Source organism: Scardinius erythrophthalmus, assembly GCF_964197995.2.
Source record: "Scardinius erythrophthalmus genome assembly, chromosome: 14".
Classification (NCBI taxonomy): domain Eukaryota; kingdom Metazoa; phylum Chordata; class Actinopteri; order Cypriniformes; family Leuciscidae; genus Scardinius; species Scardinius erythrophthalmus.
Window position 1 is genome coordinate 22,048,547 of NC_138234.1, and position 25,534 is coordinate 22,074,080.

A 25,534-nucleotide genomic window follows, 5' to 3' on the forward strand; every position below is an offset into this window, starting at 1 on the left:
TATTTTAAAATATGGCAAATGTATAAAAGCCTCTTAAATGTCACTAAAAGATGTCTGAAATAAACATTTGAAAACTTTTGTGTTGAATTACTTGCAATGAATGTGATGTTCGTTGTCGGAAGTTTTAGTCAGCGAATAGCGCAGGCTATTTTCCCTTATCAAAAATGCAGTGGTCGATTGCTGCCTTTTCAAAACTGCGGGGGTCATGACCAGATAAAGTAAAAAAAAAAATTTCCTGTGAAGCAAAATATTGCGTTTTAACACCAGTGCATTAATTTTTTTTCATATACACTCTAAAAAAGTTACTAATCGTGTTACTTGGTTAATTTTATGGAAACTAATGCGTTGTGTTACTTTTGCATAATTTTTTCTCACCTGTGCTAGGCTTGCTTTTTTTCTTTAGTAACAAAAAAGTTCTATTTTTGGTAAATGTAAAGGCCCTTTCACACCAAAATTGAAATGAATAAGCCTCAGGCTGAAGGAAATGCAAATTCACCACTGAGGGTGCAGCTCAAACAATCCTTTCAGCTCTGCTACCATTCTGGATTAGAAGAATAAGACACAGGAGAAGTTCGTTGAAAAAATGAAACACAAATTACATTTTCGGATATTTAATTGTTTTTCATGTATTCAAAATGTATTATGAAGAACAAATCAATGCATGAAACAGTAACAATAATAGGCGACATAAACATATGAACTTATGAGTTAAATAAAATTACATCAAACATGTGTCATAACTTACCCCGGCCTGACATTTGTAAAAACACCCTTGTCCTGAGACAGTTCAATGATTTAATTCAAATCAAAATCATTCAAAATTGGACTCATAAAAAGTAGGCCTATTTAAATTTGAGGGTGTTTTGAGCTTGGACTTTTCACTTAAAACCTCATAGTTACTGCAAAAAAAAAAAATCCTTTGTTTAAATAATGTCTAGCCTCTTAATCGCAGATTTTCTGCAAAAGAAATAAAAAGTGTCTCATGCAGTGTGTGCAGAGATACCGTATACTATAAATTTAAAGGGTTAGTTCACCCAAAAATTTAAATTCTGTCAGTAATTACTCACCCTCATGTTGTTCCAACCCCGTGAGACTTTCGTTCATCTTCGGAACACAAATTAAGATATTTTTGATGAAATCTGAGAGCTGGCTCACTCCTTCATAGGCTTCTATGTAATCGATATCTGCCATCCCTGAAAAGTTAGTAAATACATCGTTAAAATAGTCCAGGTGACTACAGTGGCTCAACCTTAAGTTTATCAAGTGACGAGAATACTTTGTGCGAAAAAACAGAACAAAAATAACGACTTTATTCAACTGTGTGTGGCCTCTGAGTGAGTTCACGTTGTGTAACAGCGCAGCGCTTCTGGACGTAGGCTCACTATTGGCCGACGCTGGTCATGTGTGTGATGGATAGACAGGGGTGTGATGCGTGTGACGCTGGCCAATAGTGAGCCTAAGAAGCGGTGCACTGTTACACTAGGGACTATTTTAACGATGTCTTAACTAACTTTTCTGGGATGGCAGATGTCGATTACCAGCTCTCAGATTTCATCAAAAATATCTTAATTTGTGTTCCGAAGTTGAACGAAAGTCTTACGGGGTTGGAACAACATGAGGGTGAGTAATTACTGACAGAATTTTATGGGAGGCCGTATGGGACGAAACACACTGAAACACTTGCGACACACACTGAAACACTGAAACACTTGCGACACTTCTACATTTGAATACATTCGAATATATTTATCATACGTTCGAAAAGCTAAAGCAAATAGTAGCAGGACACGCTAACGCTTAACGTGAAAAATAATTAACGTGGCTTAAAAGACAGTGATATTAAAAGATCAAATTCTGTACACACCTTATTAATAAACCATACTGTGTACATAAAAGCAGATGAGTCCAGAATAAAACGCATTTAATTACACGTTAAGCGTTTTCCTCCCATGGAAACCCGTTATTATAAAGAAAACGCTTAACGTGGCTTTGTTCTTCCACAACAAATCCTTTAAAAGGTATTCAATGCAAAACAAAAATGAAAAATATAGACTAAGTAACCTATAAAATAAACATACATTATTGTAGAATTAATTAGCCCACAAACAATATTTATTTTAAAGCCTAAACTAATTTATTTCAAGCAAAACTGAAACCTGCGTTGGGCGTTTATCTGTAATAGGCTAAGTGTTGTATTTGTTTATATTATTATTATTATTATTATTAATATGTGCATTTTTATATTTTTATTTATGAACTTATTTATGTATACTATATCACCGCTTATGTGCAGGGGAATGGTTCTGAGTTTCGTTTGTTGGAAATATGAACTGAATTTAGAAATGCTTTTGAAATGAAAAACTTTGCGTTTAATAAACAAATTTTTTTTTAATGAAGATGGCGTTTGGAGTGGTAAAATATTTCCCTGTTCCCTGAATCAAGGGCTTAATATGAGGAACGTGTAATTAAATGAACACGAAAGTGTTTCAATGTGTTTCGCAAGTGTTTCAGTGTGTTTCACAAGTGTTTCAGTGTGTGTCGCAAGTGTTTCAGTGTGTGTCGCAAGTGTTTCAGTGTGTTTCGCAAGTGTTTCAGCGTGTGTCGCAAGTGTTTCAACGTGTTTCACAAGTGTTTCAATGCGTTTCGCAAGTTTTCAATGTGTTTCGCAAGTGTTTCAAATGTCTGTACAAGTCTAATGTGAACACGCAAGTGTTTCGTTCCATACGGCCTCCCATAGAATTTTCATTTTTGGGTGAACTAACCCTTTAATGCATTTGGCATCTCTTTAGTTACAGTGCACCCTGGTGGATATATGGTGTATCGAAGGAGCGGTTATGACATATCTCCACAGATTTGTAGATTACAGTATAGTATAGTGCACTACTGAATTGCTTGCACTCACCAACCACTATATTAGGTACACCTTGCTAGTACTGGGTTGGACCCCTTTTACTAACAGGTTCATACTAGGCAGGATGGATCCATGCTTTCATGTTGTTTATGCCAAATTCTGACTCTACTATCTGAGTGTTGCAGCAGATATTGAGACTCATCATCAGACCAGGCAACCTTTTTCCAATCTTCTATTGTCCAGTTTTGGTGAGCGTGTGTGAATAGTAGCCTCAGTTTCCTGTTCTTATCTGACAGGAGTGACACCGGTGTGTCTTCTGCTGTAGCCCGTCTGCTTCAAGACTCAATCTGTTGTGTTCAGAGATGCTCTTCTGCAGACCTCGGTTGTAACAAGTGGTTATTTGAGTTACTGTTGTCTATATCAGCTCGAACCCTGGCAATTCTCTTCTGACCTCTGACATCAACAAGGCATTTTCACCCACAGAACTGCCGCTCACTGGATATTTTCTCTATTCCTGGCCATTCTCTCTAAACCCTATAATGGCTGTGTGTGAAAATCCCAGTAGATCAGCAGTTTCTGAAATACTCAGACCAGCTCGTCTAGCACCAACAACCACGCCACATTCAAAGTCACTTAAATCACCTTTCTTCCCCATTCTGATGCTCAGTTTAAACTTCAGAAGATCGTCTTGACCATGTCTACATACCTAAATGCATTGAGTTGCTGCCATGTGAACTGCCAGCAGTTAACAGTGGCTGGTGAGTACAAGGCTATATTGTACTACATTAATGTCAACTCCACAAATTCTTCTTTTAAGAATAATTATAGGTCCCATAATAATTTAGTATCTCCAAAAAATGCTTTTATCTTTCAAATAATTTTAGAAATCTCCTTAGTCTAGTTCACAAGTAAATTCTTTAGCTTACAGAACAACAAAAGCCTCTTTGGCTGCCACAGCTTTGGCAGAGCTTTCCTTTTTTGGCACACAAGCATTTGACAAATTAGACCAAAAGTAAACACGATTATGTAAATGTATGACAAAATCAAATTACATTTCCAAAAGCGCCTTTGTTTGGCTCGATTATTCTCCTACAATTCCCACACAGGGCCATTGTAAATTGGGTTATGCACAGTTTCTGGAGAGGGTGTCTTTGGTAAGTAGATGTTTATTTTAGACTATAACACTAAACCTGCAAAATATTTATTGACTTGCAAAGTCCCCATAGACTTTCAAGTGTAGATTCTGATCAGACATAGAATGCTAATATTTTTAACATGTCTGACTCTAACAACTTGTTGATCCTCAGCTGTGGACCCTTGGACTGAATAACTGATTATAACCGAATAACTGATTTCAAAGCGGACGTCATGGCGCAGGAGATATGCGTTTTTCTGTTTTCCCTGACGGCTCTTGGTGTTCTTTACACTATGAACAATGTTCCAGCATTTCAAGAGTGAGTATTGTATATATATATATGCAAGGTTAACAGAATCATATATAATACATTCTTATCAAAGGCTGTGTTTGAAAAGCACATAGTGCGAATAATTTTAATAACAACTTTGGCCACATTAAATGCATCTTCAGTGCCACGTTTTATAGCAGTCTGTACTTCATATTTAGATCTTTTACTATGGAAAACATAGTTTATATTATAGGAATAATTTGTAGACTGGTGACATAATTTATTTAGCATGCTCATTGAAGATTATTACTCTTTTTTTTCTTCTTTATTTCTTCCACTTGAGGGCAGTGAAAGGATATGTAATAGTAACTGATTTGTTATAGACTCAAGCTACTGCCTTTAATGATATAAAAACAATAGCTTTACTATAATAATATTTGTTTTTTATTATATAAATTATATCCTGACAGAAAAAGAATATTAAATTCACAACATTACACCCATTTAAATGATCTAGGAGTTTCAAAAGCAGTACAGGCAAAGAAAATGATACACCAAGCTTGGCCAACGAAGACATCTTTCTCCAGGCTGGTCTAAACACATCACAAAAAAGATTATTGTATGTTGTTCTGCTATTCTTATAGCTTGGCTACTGAAGGTCACCAATTACTGATATGCTGAATCATTCTTTTGCAGTTGAACGGTTTAGGCTAATCAAATTATCCAATGATCAAAAACAACTGTAAAGGTCATGGAAATTCACTGGTGTTTCACTGTATGCCATTTCTATACCGTTCATTTACAATGATAAACAACAACCACAGGCTCTGTTAGAGGCTGTATTGACTCTCATATGTGGACAATAAGACTTGCTCTATGTCTGAATAGCTCCTCGTACAGTAAGTGTCTCAGTAAAGGCTGGACAGGGCGACTATCACATGCTCTCTTATCTCATTTGGTGCTCTGGGTGTTGGAATAGGCTAATTACAGTTCTCGCTGCCAAACCATTCATCTCTGCTCACTTGCTGAAGACAGGAAATATAATGGTCGAATACGTTAATTGGGGACAAGACATTGTGCAAAATTAATCAGAAGTAATTTTTTAAAGAATGCAAAGGTGGTGTCCTTCAAGATATAATTCTTGATTAAATATTGAACACTTTTTTATTAATACTACAATGATAATATACAGTAAAAATAATAGAAATATTCTTTGGCTTCAACCAGGAGTCACGCACGCTCTCACGTCACGCGTCCATTCTCACGCAATGAAAAAAACATCGCGAAACAAAGAGGACAACACGGACGCTGACAGACAAGACAGAGCAGGTTACTTTCTATATGATACAAAGTCTCAGCCTTCACATTTTGAAGTATTATTACCTAATTCAAACAATAAATAAAATAGCCTACCGTTTTTGACGCTCTTAATGTGGCGTGACAGTCACTGTGTAGCGCAGGCAGTTCAAGCTAAATGCCAGGGCGCGTGAATCGATTATCTCCACTAGTTACAGTACAAAATAGCCTAAACATGAATTAACATCAGAGGGTATGTTGAAAGAACCAGTACAACTTACTGAAAAGTATCATATCTTGTGTAATCACTCAATCAGTGTTGATAAAACAACAATGTGTCAGGGAACTTTACCTCAGAAAAATCACAACTGTCATGACAACTCTCAGAGAGATTGGCATGGCAATGGAAATGGCAATGTTAATGTATTTGGTCTTGGATCTGCTACGCTGCTGCTGCTACTGAGGCTTGCTACTGCCAATACATTCACAGACAATTCTGTGAGCATGTAAGACATGCTGCTGCACGTCACACACATGAATTAACCCTGTATCAGATCTATACAGGTGGAGCTGGGGAAGGTGGAGGGTTTCTGTCAAAGTCAATGGTGCCCCACAATTGTTTGGTTACAAATATTAAATCTTTAATAGAACAAAGACATACAGGTTTGCAACTCACAAGTGTTTCACCTTGCTTCTTTTTGATCCCGTCGCTTTTTGTCTCTTAATTTTCCTGTCTTGCTATTTTTTCCTCTGTATTCCTTTTAAAACACTTGTCTGTGTACGCCAATTTTACAGATGAGAAATCGCTAACATTTCACCCCCTGAGAACTCGTGTAAACTACTTCTTTAAGTTCCTCACGTTCCTCTGTCCATATATGACCGCGTTTAGATTTTATTTGACTATTTACAGAGACTGTCAGTCACAGAAAGTTCATTTTGATTTCATGTTAACTCGTGTTCGTAATTTTTTGTATTTGCAGGCCAGTGGTTATTCTGGAAATCGGGGTGGCTGTTCTTGTGGCAGTGTTCTTCATGGTCTACATTGCTACTCGCTACAATCCTCCTAAAGATCCTTTGTTCTATGGTATGAGCTCTGATTTGATCTGTTGACTCTTGAAATATGCCAAATATACTCATTCCATATTTGATTCTGACCCTCAAAACAATAAACAAATGATGCTTGTTTATTTGATGATCAAAAAATAAGAAGTAGCAAGGTCACATACATCCGGATGAATTACTTGTTTTGTTACTACATTGAATGCGAAAAGCAATTCAAACTCACTGTAGTAAATTTAGCCACGAATAACGTTTTTTCAAAAGGAGACACCTGAAGAATGAAAATATTATTTAACTGTAAACACAATACATAAAATACTTGGCAGATTCTCTAAAAATGTTTAAAGTCTCATATATATGTCCACTGTAGTTTGCTGTGGACAAATGAAATGCAAAAGGTGTTTTAAGAGAGTTTCATTTGTAAAAAAACAAAAACAAATGAATAAACACAATCTCTTTTGTGCATTGCCAATCTCCCCCTCACGGACACAATAGAAAAATGTCAGATTTTGCAATGTAATGCACAAAAGATAGCAGTGTTATCATGGATTAGTGACTGAAAGGTGACAATGTCTTCTGGCACATGTCATTCCACCCCTGATGAAAGAGAAGATAATTCCACTATCGCACCTGTAATGCAAGAAAACTAAACCAAGACCCCTATGGATTTAAAGGGCTTGGGGAGAAAAAGGAAAGCGAGAAAGATAGAGAGAGACTCAATATCAGACTGTGAATCTGTGCTCGGCAGACGGCAATGCAACACTTCCTCTTTGAGCAGTCATATCTACGAAGCTGTTCGGTTAGATACGCGTGAACGCTAGAAGAATGGCATTGGACAATATCTAGTCTGGCAATCCAACCATGAAATTGGATACAAGAAAAGTATTTGTGTTACAATAACACACCTGTCTTTACTTTTACACCCTCGCTTTCCTTCACAATAAAACAACAAATTCCATATTTCTGAGAGCATCGCTCGGAAAAGAAGATTATTAAAGGAATAGTTAACTTAAACATGAAAATGCTCTGTTATTTAACCACATTTTGTGCTTTTTGTCATTTTGTCGTTCTCTTATTTAATGAAAAAGTGCAATATGAACATTCCACTAAGCTTCTATTGTGTTCCACGGAAAATAAAAGTCATTCCTGCTGAGAACAGGGAACATTCTTTGAACTTTCTGGCAAGGTTCTTTCAGACATTTTACCAGTAACATTAATAAAATGTTTGTTCAACGCAATCTCTTATAATGTTCTCAAAACAAAATCTTTATTTCACGCCATGTCGTAATTACCATAAATAAAGCTCCGTATGCTTTCGAATCGCTCTCGCGGTATTTTGATGTCACACACCGATTGGTCTGCACAGCGCCGCTTCAAGTCGAGCACACCTTAAATCTGCAGTGGTCAGGTGGTACCAGTGCTGGGTAGATTACTTACAAATTTTAGTCCGTTACTGTTTCCAAATTACATGACAAAAATTGTAGTTAGTAACATAATCCATTACATTACAAATTTTAAGTAATATAATCTGACTACTTTTGGATTACTTTTAGATTACTTTTGACCTAACTCATTTATCACATTGATTTGAATAGGATAATCTTAAACCATATTGATATAAAAATACAAAGAGAAAGAAATATATTCCATTTTTTGTTATCAACAACATGAAGTGCATTAAATATTACATTACGTCAGAGTTTCCAAGACTGGGGTTCATGATGGAACCGCTGGGGTTCGTGAGGTTAATGAAAAGCCATGATAAAAATGTTAAATTAAAATAATAAAAAAAATCAATAAATTATGAATAACTTGCTGCCACTGAATGAATAATATGTAATCAATAAAAAAATAACTAGTCTGATTACAAGTATTTTGAATTACGCAATATAATCTAATTACAAGTACTTAATTTTTGGAATCTGATTATGTAATCCAGGGTACTTGTAATCAGTTAGGTAGCTTTCAGAAAATGATGAGTTTACACATTGTAATTATAGGTTCTACAAGCACGTGAAGGCTTTTTACAGTTCAGAATCGTTACCGTAATTATGACATATGCACCTAGAGTTACTACTTGCTTCAGAACGTTCAGAGAAAATTAAAAAGTAACTTTCCCATATGTTTGCAAAATTAGAAAATGGAATGTTCCCTTAACATTCATGCAACCAAGTCGATTTTAAAACATTTAAAAAAACTGGATGTTTCGAACATTCAGAAATAAGGTCTTCATAACTTACTGGGGACGCAAGCAAAACATTCATAAGGCCCGTTCACATCAAGAATGATAACTATAGTGATAACTATATTAGCGTCCACACCAAAGGACAATATCGTTCTGTTTATTCTAAGCATGCGCTGCAGGATGGATTCTGATTGGCTGTCATTGTTTTTATTGTTCAGTGCTGTTATTGTTATAACTGTGGTGTGGATTGTGCTTTAGAATATATTTTTGTTTGCTGGGATACGGATTTGGAACAACATGAGGTTGGGAACAACATGAGGTTGAAGTAAATGATGACAGAATTTTCATGTCTAGATGAAATATTCCTTTAAATCCAGTGTCTGCGATTCCAATGGTGACATTTACAGTCATTATTTTTGCCTCCATGCTTTGGATTTTCTTTCTTCATGTCCCTTGCCACTCATTATTTGTCACCCAGATGCTTAGGAAATGCCACATGGTGTATTCTCTGTCTCTGCAAAGTGCCCTTTTGGCACAGCTGCACTTTAAACCTGAAAAAAACCCAACAAATGACTCCAAAAATAAATTTCTTGTTCACACCTCGACTAGTAGATATCATTATCCTCTTCCACCTTGCCAGAAATCAATAGTCTGCAAGAGTGAAATCTTTTTAATAAAGAGAGCGAGAATAAAGGTAGGCTAGTTAACTCTTGATAGGGCAGTTGAGCGCTGCAACATCTTATTAATGAGTTTTTCCCCCCAAGGCACATCACAGAAGGCTTAGGGTTAAGGACAGAAACATTTCAATTCAGCGATTCGAAAGTGCCAATGAAGCCAAGCTCATAATTCCCCTGGGGGGGGAGATGCATTTTTTCTTGTAAAAACTGCCATTCAAATGTAACAAAAGTGATTGAAAATGATCTTCGTTATAGCTGAGAGCAGTTTGTTACTTTCTGAGAAAGAAAAGGTTCTATTATTACTTTTAAAAGAACTAGAAGCAGGTGAGCGGGGAATGCTGAATGTCACGATTGACCAATCAGAATAGAGTATTCCAGAGGGCCGCCCGCAATTGACCAATCAGAATAGAGTATTCCAGAGAGCCTTAGTATTGACGGGTGGCCAAAGTTAAAATTTTGTTGAAGACAGTAGACAAGTTCTACTTCCAGCTCTACATGTACATAGACTAAAATGTTGCAAGCAACCACAAACCAATACATTTCAGTACTTAACAAAAGAACAGACGAGTATTTGTGTATACATGACTTTTTTGGGTCCCACTTTATATTAAGTGGCTTTAAGTACTATGTACTTACATTGAAATTAATGATTTGATACAATGGACTTATTGTGTACATGCATGTTTTTACATTGTACTTATATTTAAAAAATACCTGCATGTAATTACAGCTGTAATTAATTTATGTAATTACATTTATAATTACACTGTTGACCCGTCCCTTACACCTTAACCCTTCCTTAAACCGACCCATACCACACCATATCCCAGCTCAATAGCAGCTAAAGTGTTTTACAATACAACATGAACACAATAAGTACATTGTACTTAAAGCCACTTAATATAAAGTGGGACCCTTTTTTGTTCAGTTTTTGCAGAGTTTTCCTTCACGTGTGTCATTGACCTCACGAGCGCTCTAGAATACGATGGCTTCGCCTCAGGATTCATGGAGTTCTACCAGAAAACGGTCAGTATTGTGAGGAGAAAGCCTAGTTGATATCGATTACCCGGTCTAAACCTACCTGTCTGACAATGGTTTTGCTGGTTCTCCAGGGGGAGCCGTATCTTGGTACACCCTATGCTATCATGATGTGCTATTGGGATGGTGTAGTGCACTTCATCATCTACCTGATACTGGTACACCGCATGTCAAACAGGTTTGAGATTTAGTTCTTTAGAAATAAGGTGGTGACACTATCTGGCAAGAACAAACATGACATGAAAGTACATGCAGTGATGTTTAAAAGGAGGTTGATATGAAAGCAATATTGGTACTCGAGGCTAGTGATTTTCCGTGAATAAGTAATGGCTGAAGGGGTTGCATCCCAACAACGGCGTTCAGCCGTGACTTATTCACACTGTAAAAAGTTTAACTATTATTTACTCAATTTTATTGGTGAAACATTTTTACACTCAAAAAAATTGAGTAAATTTTAAAGCTGTGAAATCAATGAAATATACTGTATGAATTGAGTAAATGCAAGTAAAAAAATTAAGTAAATCTGAGTAACTGCATCTGGTACATTAACAAATAAAATTGAGTAGAAATAATTTAACATTTAAACATTAAAAAAACAATATTTATGAGTAATATTAACTGTTTTTATTAATGAGTAATATTAACTTTTTTATTTTCTCTAAACCTTTGTAAAAATAGTACTCCAGACAACCACCATTATACATTACATTGGCCTTTATTTTCAATGAGTACAGCAATACAGCACATTTTAGACTGTTTTTTCATGTATACAATATTGCCTGCATTTAAACTTATTTAACAAGTAAAAATGAAATATTTAAACATTCAGGTAGCCAAATTCAAGTGTAATCAACCACTCTGTTATCCAATATCCACCGAATCTGCGCTGGTCCTCGTGCCGGAGACAGACTCGCGCTCTGCGGGTGAACTTTGAACTTCATACCGCCGTCTTGCATTTCACTCACAGTCACTGTCTGAGGCACAGCCGAAATATACTGCGAGCGACTGACATAACCTGCCAATAAACAAAAAGTGATAGTTCTGAGGACATTTTATCATCCAAATGATAATAATTATATTCATTATCATTATGAAAGTCAGTCATGTGTTTATGCAAAGCGTTTCAATCACGCAAAAAGACAAACGCGGCTCTCGTCTCGTTTAGGTGTCGAATTACGCCTCTGTAGGCTATGTTGTTTTGCATTAAATATGATTTAAAGCACAGTAATGATTTTATAGATAAAATAAAACATACACCAACCTGAATTTCACAGTGAAAATGCACCAAATCTGCGACGCTGAGAAGAGAGCTGTTGTTCTGGAGACTGGAGAGTTCAAACAGCCACGCTCACTCCAACCGTCGAGTTTTCGTCACGTCAGAGGGTGGGGGAGGGGGGCATTGTTTTAATTGAGTAAACTTACTCAATTTTAAGAGCGTGTTAAATATATTAATAATATTGATTTGAATTAAGTAATTTTTTTGTTTCTTGAAACAGATCAGTTTAATTAAACATTCTCAAATATTTTGATAGAAATTTCACATATATATTAAGTATATTATAAAGAAATAATTGGTTAGTCAAATACTAAATTATTTTATTGAAAAAAACTTAAATATATCTGTAAATTTTAGATAAAATTAACTGTTGGATTTTTACTCAATTATTTTGGTATGTTTAACTCAAACAATCAAGTAAACGATATACAGAGATTTTATTAAGTTAATAAAGTTAAAAATTTCTGTAATATTTACTAAGCCACAGAATAATTTTTTACAGTGCACGATACAGCACTAGCCTCGAGTACCTTATTGCTTTTATAAAACGGTTATCACACAATACAAATATTACAGCCAAAAATATGTATTAGTGCAACTTTCATGAAGTGAAATCACTAAAAGCATTCCTTCCGCTGGAAAAAATAGTCCCTGACCGTGAACAGCAACAGAAGCAGAAGTTACATTATTTCGCCATTAGATGGCGGCAAAGACTGTCTTTATGAGTCAGTCAGTAGAGAAGACTTTATATTGAAAGGACAAACTGTATCAGGGCACGGGAAAACCCCTTAACTGTTACAAGGACAATTTATTGCAGCGTAATCAAACGTATTTTTTACTACAAATATAGGACTTACCTGAAGGAAGATGCTACGTCTACTGTAAATGCAGATACACTCGCTTAATTGATCTCTCACAATACCACTCTATAAGCTTCAATGGACATATCAATGTGAGCAAACATGTTTACATTGCTAAGAGTGGTTGCTAGGGGTGTTGTGTAGTGATACATAGAACTGTAGGGTGAAGCGGTCATAGCCATGTTTTATCATAAATAAAACACAGCTATTGACCAATCAGAATCAAGGACTGGAACTAACCGTTTTATAAACCTAAATTAATGTGTCCTATTGTCTCAGTCAACAGTATCGCACTTTGGGGCTTTTTTGGGCTGGATCACTGTGCGGCAACATGATTGTGTTTGTACCCGGAATCGTAGTTGGTGAGTCAAAATAAATAAAAGATCAAATATTCCTGCTAAGCATTATACAAGATGCTTCTCAAGTATATTTTATATGCAGGTAAATATGGCTCAGAGATCCGCCCTGCCTTCTGGCTTAACATGCCCTTTCTGTTGGTGCCTATATGGGGAGCAGTGTCCCTGTTCTCCAGGCCAAGGGATATGCCTCTTGTGGGTGCATCGAAGGTGAAGAACCAGACACCGCTGACCTTGGTCAATAGTTAGTATTTTCCTCACAGAATCCGTAACATTTGAACAAGGGTGCTTGTATCTCTCAGGCTGAACGTGAGCAGAAAAAAGCCTTAATATGGCGCCCCCTGGACCTGCTCTTTGTGGTTTATCTAGTGGCTTCCATGGGATTCACTGTCTTTAGAGGACTGGTAAGTTGGTGTTCACCATACGCTTGGTATGTTCTATAATTCAGTCAAAATCTGTTGGGACAAAAAAAAATCCTATCTTTATCCATACAGGCAGTTCTTGATTGCCCTTTGGAAATCATCAACAGATATGTCGCAGAATATGAACCTTATCTGAAGGATCCCGTGGGCTTCCCCAAAGTTATGGTGAGCACATATTCACATATTCTGGAAGAAATCACATTCAGGCAGATCTGCTTATGGCAACCCTCAAGCATACTTTGCTTCGTAATACCCTAAGCTTTATAGCATTAGGCTCCTCCAACTGACTGTACGGTACCTTCTAGAAAGGTATTACTCATCATTAGCACTCAATAAGGTGGGTGGCTTATTGTCACCTTAGGTAGTCCAAGAATATCCCACCTGTCTCCTGTCAACCACATAGGTATCGAGAGTTATGTTTTTGTTTAGATTGGGGTCTTAGGTTATCAAAAGTCCTTGTTCTAGCTGGAGCCGGGGCACAATGGTGGCCCATCGATCAGGCAGGAGATGTGCTGTGAGAACTTGATAAGCTAATCCCACCCATGAGTCCTGGCTGAGCCCCTCCATCAACTCAAACAAGGAGACGTGTCGGAGAGAGTGTGACATGCGTGGTAATGTGTTTGATAAGGAACGAAGGCACACCAACACGCATGTTTGTTCAGGGGACAGAGACCTGCTTCGATCGCACATTACCTGTGTGCTCAGGGATGCAAGAGTTTTGGTGAGAAAATTGATATGTATTGAGCAGGGTAAATTACTCTTACAATTACTCTGTTTAAATTCCAACTCAAAAAGGAAGACAATGGAAAGTGCTTTATATATTAAATAATAATAATTATATATATATATTAGGGGTGTGCAAAGCAGCCGGTATTTGTATCTGTATTTGTATTTGTTGAGAGGGGAAAAGTATTTGTATTTGTATTTGTATTCGAGTAAAATTCAAAATAGGTGTAAAAATCAATTTTTTTGCGTTACACTTCTAATTTACGTTATAGTGTAAGTATTCTTTAATTATATCCATTATAATAATTATGGATATGCAATATTGGTTGATGTTTTTCCATAAATCCAGCAATGAACATGTAACAAGGAACGTCATTGAAAAGAAAATAACATAACAGCCATTACCTACGTTAACGTTACTCTGTCAACAGCCTATTGTCTAAATTACCGAGCTAACAGAGCTACTAGTGTTGTCACGGTACCAAAATTTCAGTATTCGGTACCAATACCAGTGAAAATCCACGGTTCTCGGTAACAATTTCGGTACCAAAGCTTAATTTAGATTAAATTTACATAGCCTATATTAAAGTGTATATCACGGTTACAAAGATGGAAACTGTAGTATTAAAAACACTTTACAATAAGATTCCATTTGTTAGATAACATTAGATAAAATGACCTAACAATAAACAATAGTTAGGCTATATACTGTCGCAATTATTCTCCTTGGGGTTCATTTAAAAATACATTTTTAAAATCAAAAGTTAACATTATTTATGTTAACATTATTTAATGCACAATGAATGAAGTGAACAAACATGACCAATCAAGTATTTGTGTTAAATAACATTCACAAACATTAATTAATGTTGTAAAAATATTGTTCACTCAATGTGTTGGTGTTAGATAACGCATTAAGTAACGTTAATGAATGGTATCTTATTGTAGTGTTACCAAACAGGAGATAAAACATGTTTTATTTGACTTGACTGTACTTTTATTTAATCAAAAACTGCATTCATATTTAATTTTAAAAGAGCTTTTTAAACCTGCTAAGAGTTATCCAGCCAAGAATAAGCCTAGAACTGCTTTTCTGACGGACTAATGACATAATGACAGCTTTTTATTTCATTTCTCATCTCCATAAATATATCTAAAGCTAATGCAAGGGCTAGAATTCCATTAATTCTTTGCTGATACTTCCTCGTCATCATGAAGAGCGCAGTTCGCACCGTTTTCTCCTGTCCACAAGCGCTTGTCCTCCTGTGGCGTCTGTCGTTGCTATGCAGCGCGCCGCTCGCTTCTATTAGGGCGCTTGCCGCGCGCCTACATTTGAAATCTGCACGCGCAAAAAACGCGCTATGTGAACTACCCCTTATGACAACGTGACATTAGCCTAATCCAAAATATTTCAGCCACCACATCAGCAGCACCGCCGGTCACCATGTCTCATGAGGAAACGCAGCTTTTTGATATAAAGTTTTTCTTGTTCCCGAATACAAATATTTTTAAAAGTATTTGTTCGAAATAAGTATTCGTAAAAAACACATTATTTGTGCATTCCGAATACCGTATTCGGGTTCGGCTCCACCCCTAATATATATATATATATATATTAATAAAATATTATATTACATACAATTGTATATATATATATCAAGCACTACAAATAAAACTAACTAATGTACATATTTTATATTTATTTTCTTAATATAATGTATTATAAATTAATATAACTAAAAATAGAAACTTAATATAAACAAGCAATTTGTTGTTTATTTATATACAGAAAAAAGTGCCTATTTTATGTTTATAATATAACTTAAGTGCATTAAAACGTTTATTCATAACTTAATATAAATATAAAACTAGCACTTATTTTATTTATATGTTTATATACATTTTTATTTATTTTAATAAGCATGTTTTCGGTCCAAGTCCATTATAATTATAATGCTATTTAAAATCAAGCAATAAAAAGAAGTTCTCTAAAGGTGTATCTAGATCCCATGACTTTCACAGCTTGTTGTAACTCCATTGAAAGTCACCACGTGCAATGCAACACAAACAGGCTTTGTTTAGGGTCTAATCGTGGGTAATGCTTCCATGTTTGTGTTTTTAAGCCTCAATAAGTATGAATGATGTGTGAACTCGATGCAGTCGGGCTGATCTGTATTCAGCGGGAGTGCATTGCTGCGGCAGCGCTGGTGCCCTTGGGAATTGAGCTGGACCGCATTAATTTGCCATCAAAGCACTGGCGTGTAGAGGCGAGGCGTGTAGTGTTGACACCCAGACTGAAATAATACTTGTTGCATGATGTCTTTTCTGCTCCAGATGTTGCTGCTCCTATTCCATGCGCTCCCGATGCTAGGTTCATTTGCATACGGGCTGTGCACACCTGGCTGCACTTGGATGCTCGATTGGACGGTATATTTTGCAGGTGCCATTTTACAGGTAAGACTTGGAAAACGTCTCCAATATTAGGCCAAATCTGCTAGGAGAAGGCAAGAAAACATCTGCAAGAAGTTGTAGTTTATCTGACATCTGAGGTGTACTTCCTCCATAGTTTCTGGCTGAATCTAGAGATTTTCATCCACTGTATGCTGATGTTATAGAAAGGGACCATCAAACAGCACCACGATCAAAGGCCTGGTCTGAACAAGCTCATCCAGCACCCCTCTAACTCCCAGTATGAGGTCTGAGCAGTCAGCATTCCTAATCAAAGACCTCCAGTAGAACAGGACTCTAGGAGTTTCACTGCAGATCTCCAGCTCTACATACTAATGAACGCCTCCTCAGAGCTTAGACCTTAGAGGATGTCATTGGCGTCTATTCATCTAATTACCCATAGGCAGAAGCTTCTAAAAATACATGGCAAGGTCCTGGATGAGTTCACATCATTAAACTTTACAAAAGCGCAATATAAAACTAGATTCTAGCGTCTTATAAGGGGTGTTTGGCTGTCCAGAACTTGCAGCCACAATGCTAGGATGCTAAGGTGTTCACCAAAAAACTTTCTTAAGATAAATTCTAAGACGTTCGTAAGAATGTTGCTAGTTATTATTTCTTAAATACATCCTTTTTTACAATTTAAGACAAGTTGGTGGCCATCCTATAACTTTAAAAGGTTATTTACGATGTTTTTTTTTTTAAGAAAGTTGTTTTCAGAAACTCAAATTCGTATCTCTTTAGAGCAATCTTGAGATAAAATATAAGAATATTTTTATGTAATGCTTTTGCGACATGCTGTGCTATTAGAGATGCTTTTCTGCAGATCTCGGTTAACAAGCGGTTATTTGAGTTATTGTTGCCTTTCTATCAGCTTGAATGCAGTGAGTTGCTGCCATGTGATTGGCTGATCTGTTAACGAGCATTTGCACAGGTATACTTAATAAAGTGGCCGGTGAGTATGTTCGCATCTGCAAAGAACTGAACATCAAGTAAAGCAAAATGGAAACAAAAATAGTAAAGTAGTGGAAGTCCAACCATGTTACTATGGTTTTGGAAAACAGTTTTGCGTAGTTAGTTAATTTCTCCAAATATGCATAAATACTTGAGTGGTTTAGCTTTCAATGGGAAATGCACCACTGGGTCAAAGAGGCCAAGTTTCAGTAATATACAAGCTCAGGTCCATCCTTCAATTTTATGGATTTTTTCACCTATTTTGTCATCTACCAGGTGAGAATCATCTTATCCCTAACCCACAAAAATAACATCTTGTGCTTCTGCTCACCGCAGTGCCAGTGGACTCATATCGGAGCGTCTCTGCACCCACGCACTGCAGAAATGTACAGGATTCCCAGCACGGTCCTGGTGCCCGTCCTCCTCCTCAATCTGCTGTATGCAGTCGGTCCTGTTCTGCTCGCCCTGCGCTGCAAACGCGAGCCGGACTACTTCCTTTCCATCGCACCTGTGGGCCAAACTAACAATGAGAAGAAATCAAGTTAAACCCTCTGAGAAAACATCAACTTTAAAGGGATAGTTCACACAAATATTGAAGTTCTGTCATCATTTACTCACATAGGTGAACTATTCCTTTAAAAGACGTACATGATGCGTTTCTTTATTCCATTGCATTTTCGTAGTTCTATCTTTCTGTTCCACTTCCACACAAATAACTTCTTTCTTGAATAATTGGCTGGTCTCATAGGTAATAAACAATCCTACAAATCATCCTTTATCTGGATACGTTGTATGTACATGATTATGTCAGCAGGGTTGAGTTCTACAACTACTAACCTTAAAAGCAACCCTTGCTCAGCAGCTTTTTCATGCTGATAAGGAGCAACGCACAACATTTCTGCTTGCACACACAAACAGCACTGTGTGTGAGATCCAATCAGTTCCAGTGGAATTAGAACAGAAGTCTGTCAAGCTACACAAGGGAGACTAACCTAGCCGATCATTTCAATGTTGACATGGTGGAGGTCTTAATGTAATATATAGCACAGTATTCCAGTATATGGGGAGACTCCAGTGATTATTTCTAAAGTTTGAGTCATTTTTGAAAGTCAATTTCTGTGTAGACATATACGTTAAACTCTTGGCTATAGAAATGAATAAACACTTTTACTATCGCCCAGGAAAACAAGATACAGTTCATTGAACATACTTAGCAAGTCGTCACACCGGAACACAGTAAACATACAAAATATCAAACTGTTGTTTTGGCCCAAACAAATATTGTAATTAATAAATATAAAACACATTAAACATGTGACAATTCACACTAACGCTTTCCAGCCCTAAAATACCTGTCATTACTTCAAATATAACGTTAATCCATAATACTGAAGTCGCGAGCTATCGGTGGTTCAAAAAAATGAAACAGACACACATATATAGTGCATTACTTAAGTTCTGCAACATGGACACTGCAGACGGATACTGAGTGCTAAAATAAACATTATCATTTTAACTTTTCGAACAGAAAAAAAGAAAACATTGGAGAATGCGGGCATCGATCCCGCTACCTCTCGCATGCTAAGCGAGCGCTCTACCATCTGAGCTAATTCCCCTTCCGGTTTAAACCGTCAATATATATACAAGTATAAAACTAAAGTATAAAACTTGTCTAAAACTAAATTAGTACTTCTATTTATTATTGTCAAGAATAAGATACATTATTTTAACAAATCTTCACAATACAATGTGCTCCATTTACCAGATATCCAAATTCAAAACACAAGCAAAGCGAGATCACATATTGCATGGAAAAGGTCTGAAGTGTTTAAAAAATAAGTTTAGGTTGTCGTGGGATTTGAGGTTAAATATTCACGACTAAATTACTATATAAACTCGTCGAATAAAGCTCCAAGCACCGAGTTTGCGAATAAATAAACTAGGTCTGCAACGTACGCAACAGAGAAAACTATACAAATACAACTTTATAGTACAGCGTGAGATAAAAAGAGATAACTCTTTATCATCACACTACTACATGAGCACTAAGCTAAGCTTTTCTTCATGCGTACTGTAAATGAGAGAGTCTTCCACTGCTGATACCGTCAGCAGTGCGTGATGAGACGCGACAGACATCTGCAGTGAAACTGAGTCAGGATCGGGACAGCTGCACTAACGCGCCTCAGTCAACTGGAGCAATAATAACTTCACCCCATCTCAACAGAAAACACGTCTTCTCGTGATGATGGTGAGTTCAAATCGCATGTGTGTGGGTTTTACTTCTGTCACCTTGATAATGCGCAGTGCATTGCGGTAGGGGATGCTCAAAGATGCTGTAAGGGGAGTTGAGGATGATAATGATGTACGATTCCGCTGTGTCGTAGCCTATAATGTGTTTGGGCTGGTGTCAGTGCTGCTGCAGTAGTAGTAGTGCGTGTATGTGTGGTTTGGATCATGTTACTTAAATGAATACGTAATAAAGGCCCCCATTTGTAAACAAACACTGCTTTGTAAAGATAAGATATCAGACATTTTTTTGTAATCCACGTGTACGAACCTTATGTAGGCTATCAGATATTGACTACGCTGTTTGAACATTATGATTGTTTCGTCAAAATGTCAGTGTAAACAATCTTAAAGATTTGAAAACCAAACTAATTTGTGCACAATATGAATAAAGCCTAGTTGTTCCCTTTCTGTTTTTTCTTTTCTTTTTCTTTGAAAAAAGATCTTGTGCCTGGAAACCATTACCTGCGCACTGTTGTTCCTTTCACCCTTTGTGACCACCTACCCAGCCGACATAGAGAAAGGACGGAGGAGAGTGGTTCATGTAATGGGTAAGTACATTGTCTTCTGTGCCACTTTGGTGTCAGATCACAATGTAAGTAATGCAAACATGTGAATGCAATGAAATCAGAACAAGGTTATGATACCTGACAACCACCTACTTGCATTCTACTGCCACCGTGTAAGCGCTTTGATATGTAGAGTAATTCATGTCAATTTTGACCTAGATACCTCTCCACCCACAAGAGTCATCTTATGTGTATAATCTCACTTCTCAAATTCAGTAGCTGACCACCAGATGTAAAACAGGGGTGCCCAATCCTGCTCCTGACGATCGACTGTCCTGCACAGTTCATCTCTAACCCCAATCAAACACACCTGAAGCAACCAATTAAGGTCTTCAGGATCACTTGAAAATTAAAGGCAGGTGTGTTTGATTAGGGTTGGAGATGAACTGTGCAGGACAGTCAATCGGCAGGAGCAGGATTGGGCACCCCTGTATTAAATAAATATCTCTTACAAACCCAGTTGTAGTGGCTACGAGGCTCAAGTAAGGTAAATACAAGCAATATGCAACACCCGATACTCTTTGCATATTTATATTATAGGGATGACGCCGCTAATGCAAGTAAACATACTGCATAATCAGTTTCAGGTCCACTAGATCTCTTTTCTTCATTTGGTGTTCATTTTTATATAAGCAAGGAAAAACAGTCTTTAATTGCCAATAGCTGTTGCACTAGCTGTCCTCTCACAGCATGGCCTCATCATTTACTTGGCAGCTGCAAATTACTTTCAAAAAGTCTGTGGTTACAGTGACATTGCTTTGAGTTTAGAACCCTTTTCTTCAGATGAAATACTGGTTCTTTTGCTGTCTTTGGCTGAATTAATGATTGGACATGTTTGGCAACCCCTGCTTTCAAAAGAAAAAGTGTTTTGGTAACAGACATTTCAGATTGCCAGGTATCCAGCTGACAGTTTAAATGAGCAGATGTCAAGGCTGATTACGGCCCTTGAGGTCTGTCCGGAAGATCTTGGACAGCTATCAGAAAAGGTGTTGTTTGATAGCTGTGGTTCACACTTTTAAGACTTGGTGGCTTTGAGGAGCAAATCAAAATCCACTTTCAAATCCAACTATGCTTCAAGTGCCTTTGAACAGCCTTCAGACAAAGGCAAGGGATTCTGTGGGAAATAAAAGAAAATGTTAAGGATTAAAGCATTTTCAGTGTCGTTTTCGGAACCATAGTTATTCAAATGTCTTTGTCGGGTCAGATGTTCCAGTTGCTCAACAGGTAAAGGCAAGGTACTCAGCAGGTGGGCTGCATCTGCATACAACTGGAACTCTTAAAAGATAATAATGCACAATGCAGATTGTAGGCTTATTTGACACGTCAGTTGAGTTCTCTGAATCTAAAGGGACACACCATAAAAATACTGACAGATGTGGTTATATCTGAAAAGAAAACTACCCTATTTGCACATGAACTGCATTACAGTCCCAAGTTTCACAATCAGGTACATTGTCACCTAAACCTTTTACAAAGTCTGGAAACCTTTCAGAAAAATTCTGATGAAATGAGGTAAATTGGGCCACTTTTCGACATTGAATGACTGTCAAAACATGGTCCAATTTACCTGAATTCACCTGTAATTTTTTTTAAAATAATAATTATATATTTATATACACACAAATATAATTGCAGAATCTAGTTCGGTTTGAATGTGGCCTTCCTGGTTTCTGAAGTTGCTGCTAGGAACTCTAAAGTCAAGGGTTTGATTCCCAGAAACACACCGATACCTTGAATGCATGCAGTGCAATGCGTGTAGTGATTCCTTTACTTATCTCTCTTTTTCCTTAGAGGATGATACTGGGGCAGTGATAGTACAAACTGCTCCAGGTAAGGTGGTCACCCATCGCGGTGGGACTATCACCCTTCCCTGCCGTTTCCACCATGAACCAGAGAACGTCGACCCTTACCGCATTCGCATCAAATGGACCAAGATTTCTGATTCTTTCCAGTTTGAAGACGTGTTTGTTGCACTGGGGCGACAACAGAAGGTATTTGGGTCTTACCGTGGCCGTGTGTCTCTGGAGAGGGCAGGACCAGGAGACGCTTCAGTTATAATTCATAACATCACCTTGCAAGACTATGGCCGCTATGAGTGCGAGGTCACCAATGACATGGAGGATGACACAGGATTTGTAAATCTAGACCTTGAAGGTCAGGGAGTTGGCCAGGTGTTTTTATTGTAGCAACTAAGATTGAATAAAGTGTCATATTTCTATGAACTTCTTTTCAAAGGTGTGGTGTTCCCATACTATCCTCCATCCGGACGCTACAAGCTGAACTACCACCAAGCTGAGGATGTGTGCCGACAACAAGATGCAATTCTGGCCTCCCATGCACAACTACACAAGGCTTGGCTTGAGGGCTTGGACTGGTGTAATGCCGGCTGGTTAGAAGATGGCTCGGTCCAGTACCCCATCTCCCATCCTCGAGACCAATGTGGCCGTAAGGACAGTCCTCCCGGTGTCCGCAACTACGGCTACAGGCACAAAGATGACGAACTCTTTGATGCTTTTTGCTTTACCTCGAACCTCAACGGTGAGTGTTTGCCTTCTCAGCAATCTCTTCCAGCCTAAGGATGTTGGATCAGGTTTCTGTTGAGAAGGTCCTCCTGCCTCTCCTTTTACTGCCTTCTGTTTGATACATGTCCAACATATGGTGCCAGTGATATAAATGAAGAAGTTTTAACTGAGCAATGCGTCAGTTCCTGGAAAATTGGCCAAATCAAATAAAATTTCAGGGAAACTATGATTAAGTACAGCTTCTGGGGTGCAAAGTCACTTTGTGACCATGTGGGAATAATAGGCGTTTGAACATTTGAAAGTTGAATTGATTTTGTCTTCAGGAAGAAAACGGAATTTTTTGGCCCAGGCTCAGACCATTTGTTACTAAGTGCTGAATGATCCAGTGGGTACACAAGACTTGCCTGGTTCTTCAAACCCACTTGCAGTCAAGTCATTGAGAGCCAAAGGCTTTTCTTTTCATCCCCAAGTGGGCTATTAGAGAGGACAGTTTGTCCTGAAATCTTTATAGCTAGGGCAATTTTCAATAATACCCCTACACTGACCATCTGCTGGAAATTTACCGAATGGCCCAGTGGGAAATATGAGACGATGTGCTGCCCTAACAGTCAGCAGTCACATAAACAAACAGAAAATCAATAATTGACTCCTGAAAAACAGGTGGCATTCTGAAATCTTTCTTTCTTTGTCCTCTTTCCTCATTTTCTTACCCAGCCAGGCCTGAACAAAAAGGCATTTTTATTTAATCATGATGTAAATTCATCTGAAGTAAAAACGTCTTCTTTTAGTATGGATTTCATGAGCATTTTTGTCAGAACATTTGCAGCATTCAACCAATCATGTTTCTTCAGCAATTCTGTCATTTACGATGAGCTACTCAAAACTTCTCACAGCTTCTGTTGTCTTTAATAAAATTGTTTTTCTGTTGCAGGACGTGTTTACTTTCTCAAACGTTTTAAGAAGGTAAACTACCTTGAGGCGGTAAAGGCATGTCAACGTGATGACGCAGTGATAGCCAAAGTCGGACAACTGTATGCCGCTTGGAAGATCCAGCTCTTGGACCGTTGTGAGGCAGGATGGGTGGAAGATGGCAGCATTCGTTACCCCATAGTCAATCCTCGGACCCGCTGCGGTGGCCCAGAACCTGGTGTCCGAAACCTGGGTTTCCCTGATAAGAAGTTCCGCCTCTACGGAGCCTACTGCTTCCGCAGGAACCCTGATGTCAAGTCAACACAGGCTCCGGAAGAAACCACATCAAAACCAGCTAACAGCACCAGAAGTATCTGAAAGTGCAAAATACTAGGTACTAGCATCATGGCTTCCATGTTTGACAAACAAGGCTTTTTTTGCACACCTGCTAGGCTACTAGGCAACTAGGCTAGCGCTGAACTCTGGGCATATTTGAGCTTATATAATTTTACTCACTTGAAATGAGGTGTCAATCATCTCTAAATTGTGAAAGTTAGCAAATTTGTTCCTCAGAAACATCACTAGGGAAAAATATGGTACAATTTATTAGCTTAAATGTTTCACAGTATACCCTGCATGCAGAGAAAACAGAACTTAGCCTTGAGGTTTTCAATTTGTTTTATTTTCTGCTGTTTCCCAGGGAAGACAAAGGCAACTTTAATGAGCACTAAGAAAGCAGGAGAGCTAATTTAGCCTTATAATGAGTATAGCACATTAGCAATATTCTGGAAGCTTGTTTCCACGCAATTGTGAGTTTATATTGCACAATTCTGACTTCCTCGCTATTGCGAGTTTATCTCTCACAATTCTGATTATTTCTCGCAATTCGCGAGTTTATATCTCACAATTCTAACTTCCTTGCAATTGCGAGTTTCAGTTTATACCTCGCAATTCCGAGTTTATTTCTCGCAACTGTGAGAAAAAAGTCCGAATTGTGAGATGGAATGTTATAATTATATTTATAAAAGATATATTCTGTGGCGGAAACAAGCTTCCATACGATAGCCCTTACTGACCTGATGATGAGAAAGTTATAATGGACAAAACTCGCATCAGATGCTAGCATGAACTGGCTAGCTTGGCTGGGCTTAGCTTGCTTATTAAAATGAACTTTCACAGTTGTTGCCATCTAAGCAAGAAGCAAAACTGATTAGCTTTGCCAATTACTATGCACATAACACTCATTTTTGATAAATTTTGAATGACCTTGCAAGCAATAATAGAATTAAGCATGACATTTTAAGACGTTTGTTACACCGATAAAGCTAAAATATTGTGAACGACAGACTTATATAAGCTGCTTTACTACCTCTTAGTGGTTAACATTGCACTGTTTGTTCAGTATTGCACAATATTGTCAATGATGAAGCATTTGAGATTAAAGTTATTTATCTGTTTGCGTTGCCTCTCAATTCTCTAAATACTGTGGATACTGGGCGCAGATTTGCTTGTGAACACAAAAACTTGACCTCTGACACAAAAAGGGAAGAAAAACCTGATGTCGCTGGTAACCATGACGATGGCTCTAGCAAATTGCACATTGCTATTTTGGTTTGTCTTGGGCACAAGCACCCGGTGATGCCTCTCTTTGTGTCTACAGTCTGCAAAAACACTTGAGAAAATGTTTGTTGCTT

At 37.6% G+C, this 25,534-nt stretch overlaps 2 protein-coding genes and 1 long non-coding RNA gene across 3 annotated transcripts; 2 read left to right on the forward strand and 1 right to left on the reverse strand.

Moving 5' to 3' along the window:
- The first annotated feature begins 3,921 nt into the window (after nt 1–3,921).
- tm6sf2b (transmembrane 6 superfamily member 2b) lies at nt 3,922–18,736 on the forward strand. Its single transcript, XM_081384629.1, has 11 exons — nt 3,922–4,005; nt 4,159–4,305; nt 6,534–6,637; nt 10,403–10,500; nt 10,587–10,690; nt 12,928–13,010; nt 13,090–13,214; nt 13,307–13,408; nt 13,499–13,591; nt 16,487–16,606; nt 17,891–18,736. Exons 2-11 carry the CDS (start codon nt 4,220–4,222, stop codon nt 18,098–18,100), a joined length of 1,125 nt encoding a protein of 374 aa, XP_081240755.1. The 5' UTR covers nt 3,922–4,005; nt 4,159–4,219; the 3' UTR covers nt 18,101–18,736.
- Nucleotides 11,209–11,885, reverse strand: LOC308702042. The gene is made up of 2 exons (XR_014031559.1): nt 11,774–11,885; nt 11,209–11,527 (listed from the first exon to the last, which is right to left on the reverse strand). It is a non-coding gene; the product is annotated as an uncharacterized lncRNA (long non-coding RNA).
- An 851-nt stretch (nt 18,737–19,587) lies between the features above and the next one.
- On the forward strand, nt 19,588–25,297 carry hapln4 (hyaluronan and proteoglycan link protein 4). Its single transcript, XM_081384628.1, has 5 exons — nt 19,588–19,802; nt 20,283–20,391; nt 22,201–22,563; nt 22,645–22,947; nt 23,863–25,297. The coding sequence occupies exons 1-5, from the start codon at nt 19,797–19,799 to the stop codon at nt 24,216–24,218; spliced, it is 1,137 nt and encodes a 378-aa protein (XP_081240754.1). The 5' UTR covers nt 19,588–19,796; the 3' UTR covers nt 24,219–25,297.
- Nucleotides 25,298–25,534: the final 237 nt, after the last annotated feature.

Excerpts from the sequence above, each read along its gene's own strand:
- hapln4 (XM_081384628.1), top strand. Across the intron at positions 20,392-22,200 it reads GAGAGTGGTTCATGTAATGG|AGGATGATACTGGGGCAGTG; the intron begins GTAAGTACATTG and ends CTTTTTCCTTAG. Across the intron at positions 22,564-22,644 it reads TGTAAATCTAGACCTTGAAG|GTGTGGTGTTCCCATACTAT; the intron begins GTCAGGGAGTTG and ends TTCTTTTCAAAG.
- tm6sf2b (XM_081384629.1), top strand. The coding sequence starts at position 4,220 with ATGGCGCAGGAGATATGCGTTTTTCTGTTTTCCCTGACGGCTCTTGGT. Across the intron at positions 13,011-13,089 it reads TGTACCCGGAATCGTAGTTG|GTAAATATGGCTCAGAGATC; the intron begins GTGAGTCAAAAT and ends TTTTATATGCAG. Across the intron at positions 13,215-13,306 it reads CTCTTGTGGGTGCATCGAAG|GCTGAACGTGAGCAGAAAAA; the intron begins GTGAAGAACCAG and ends TGTATCTCTCAG.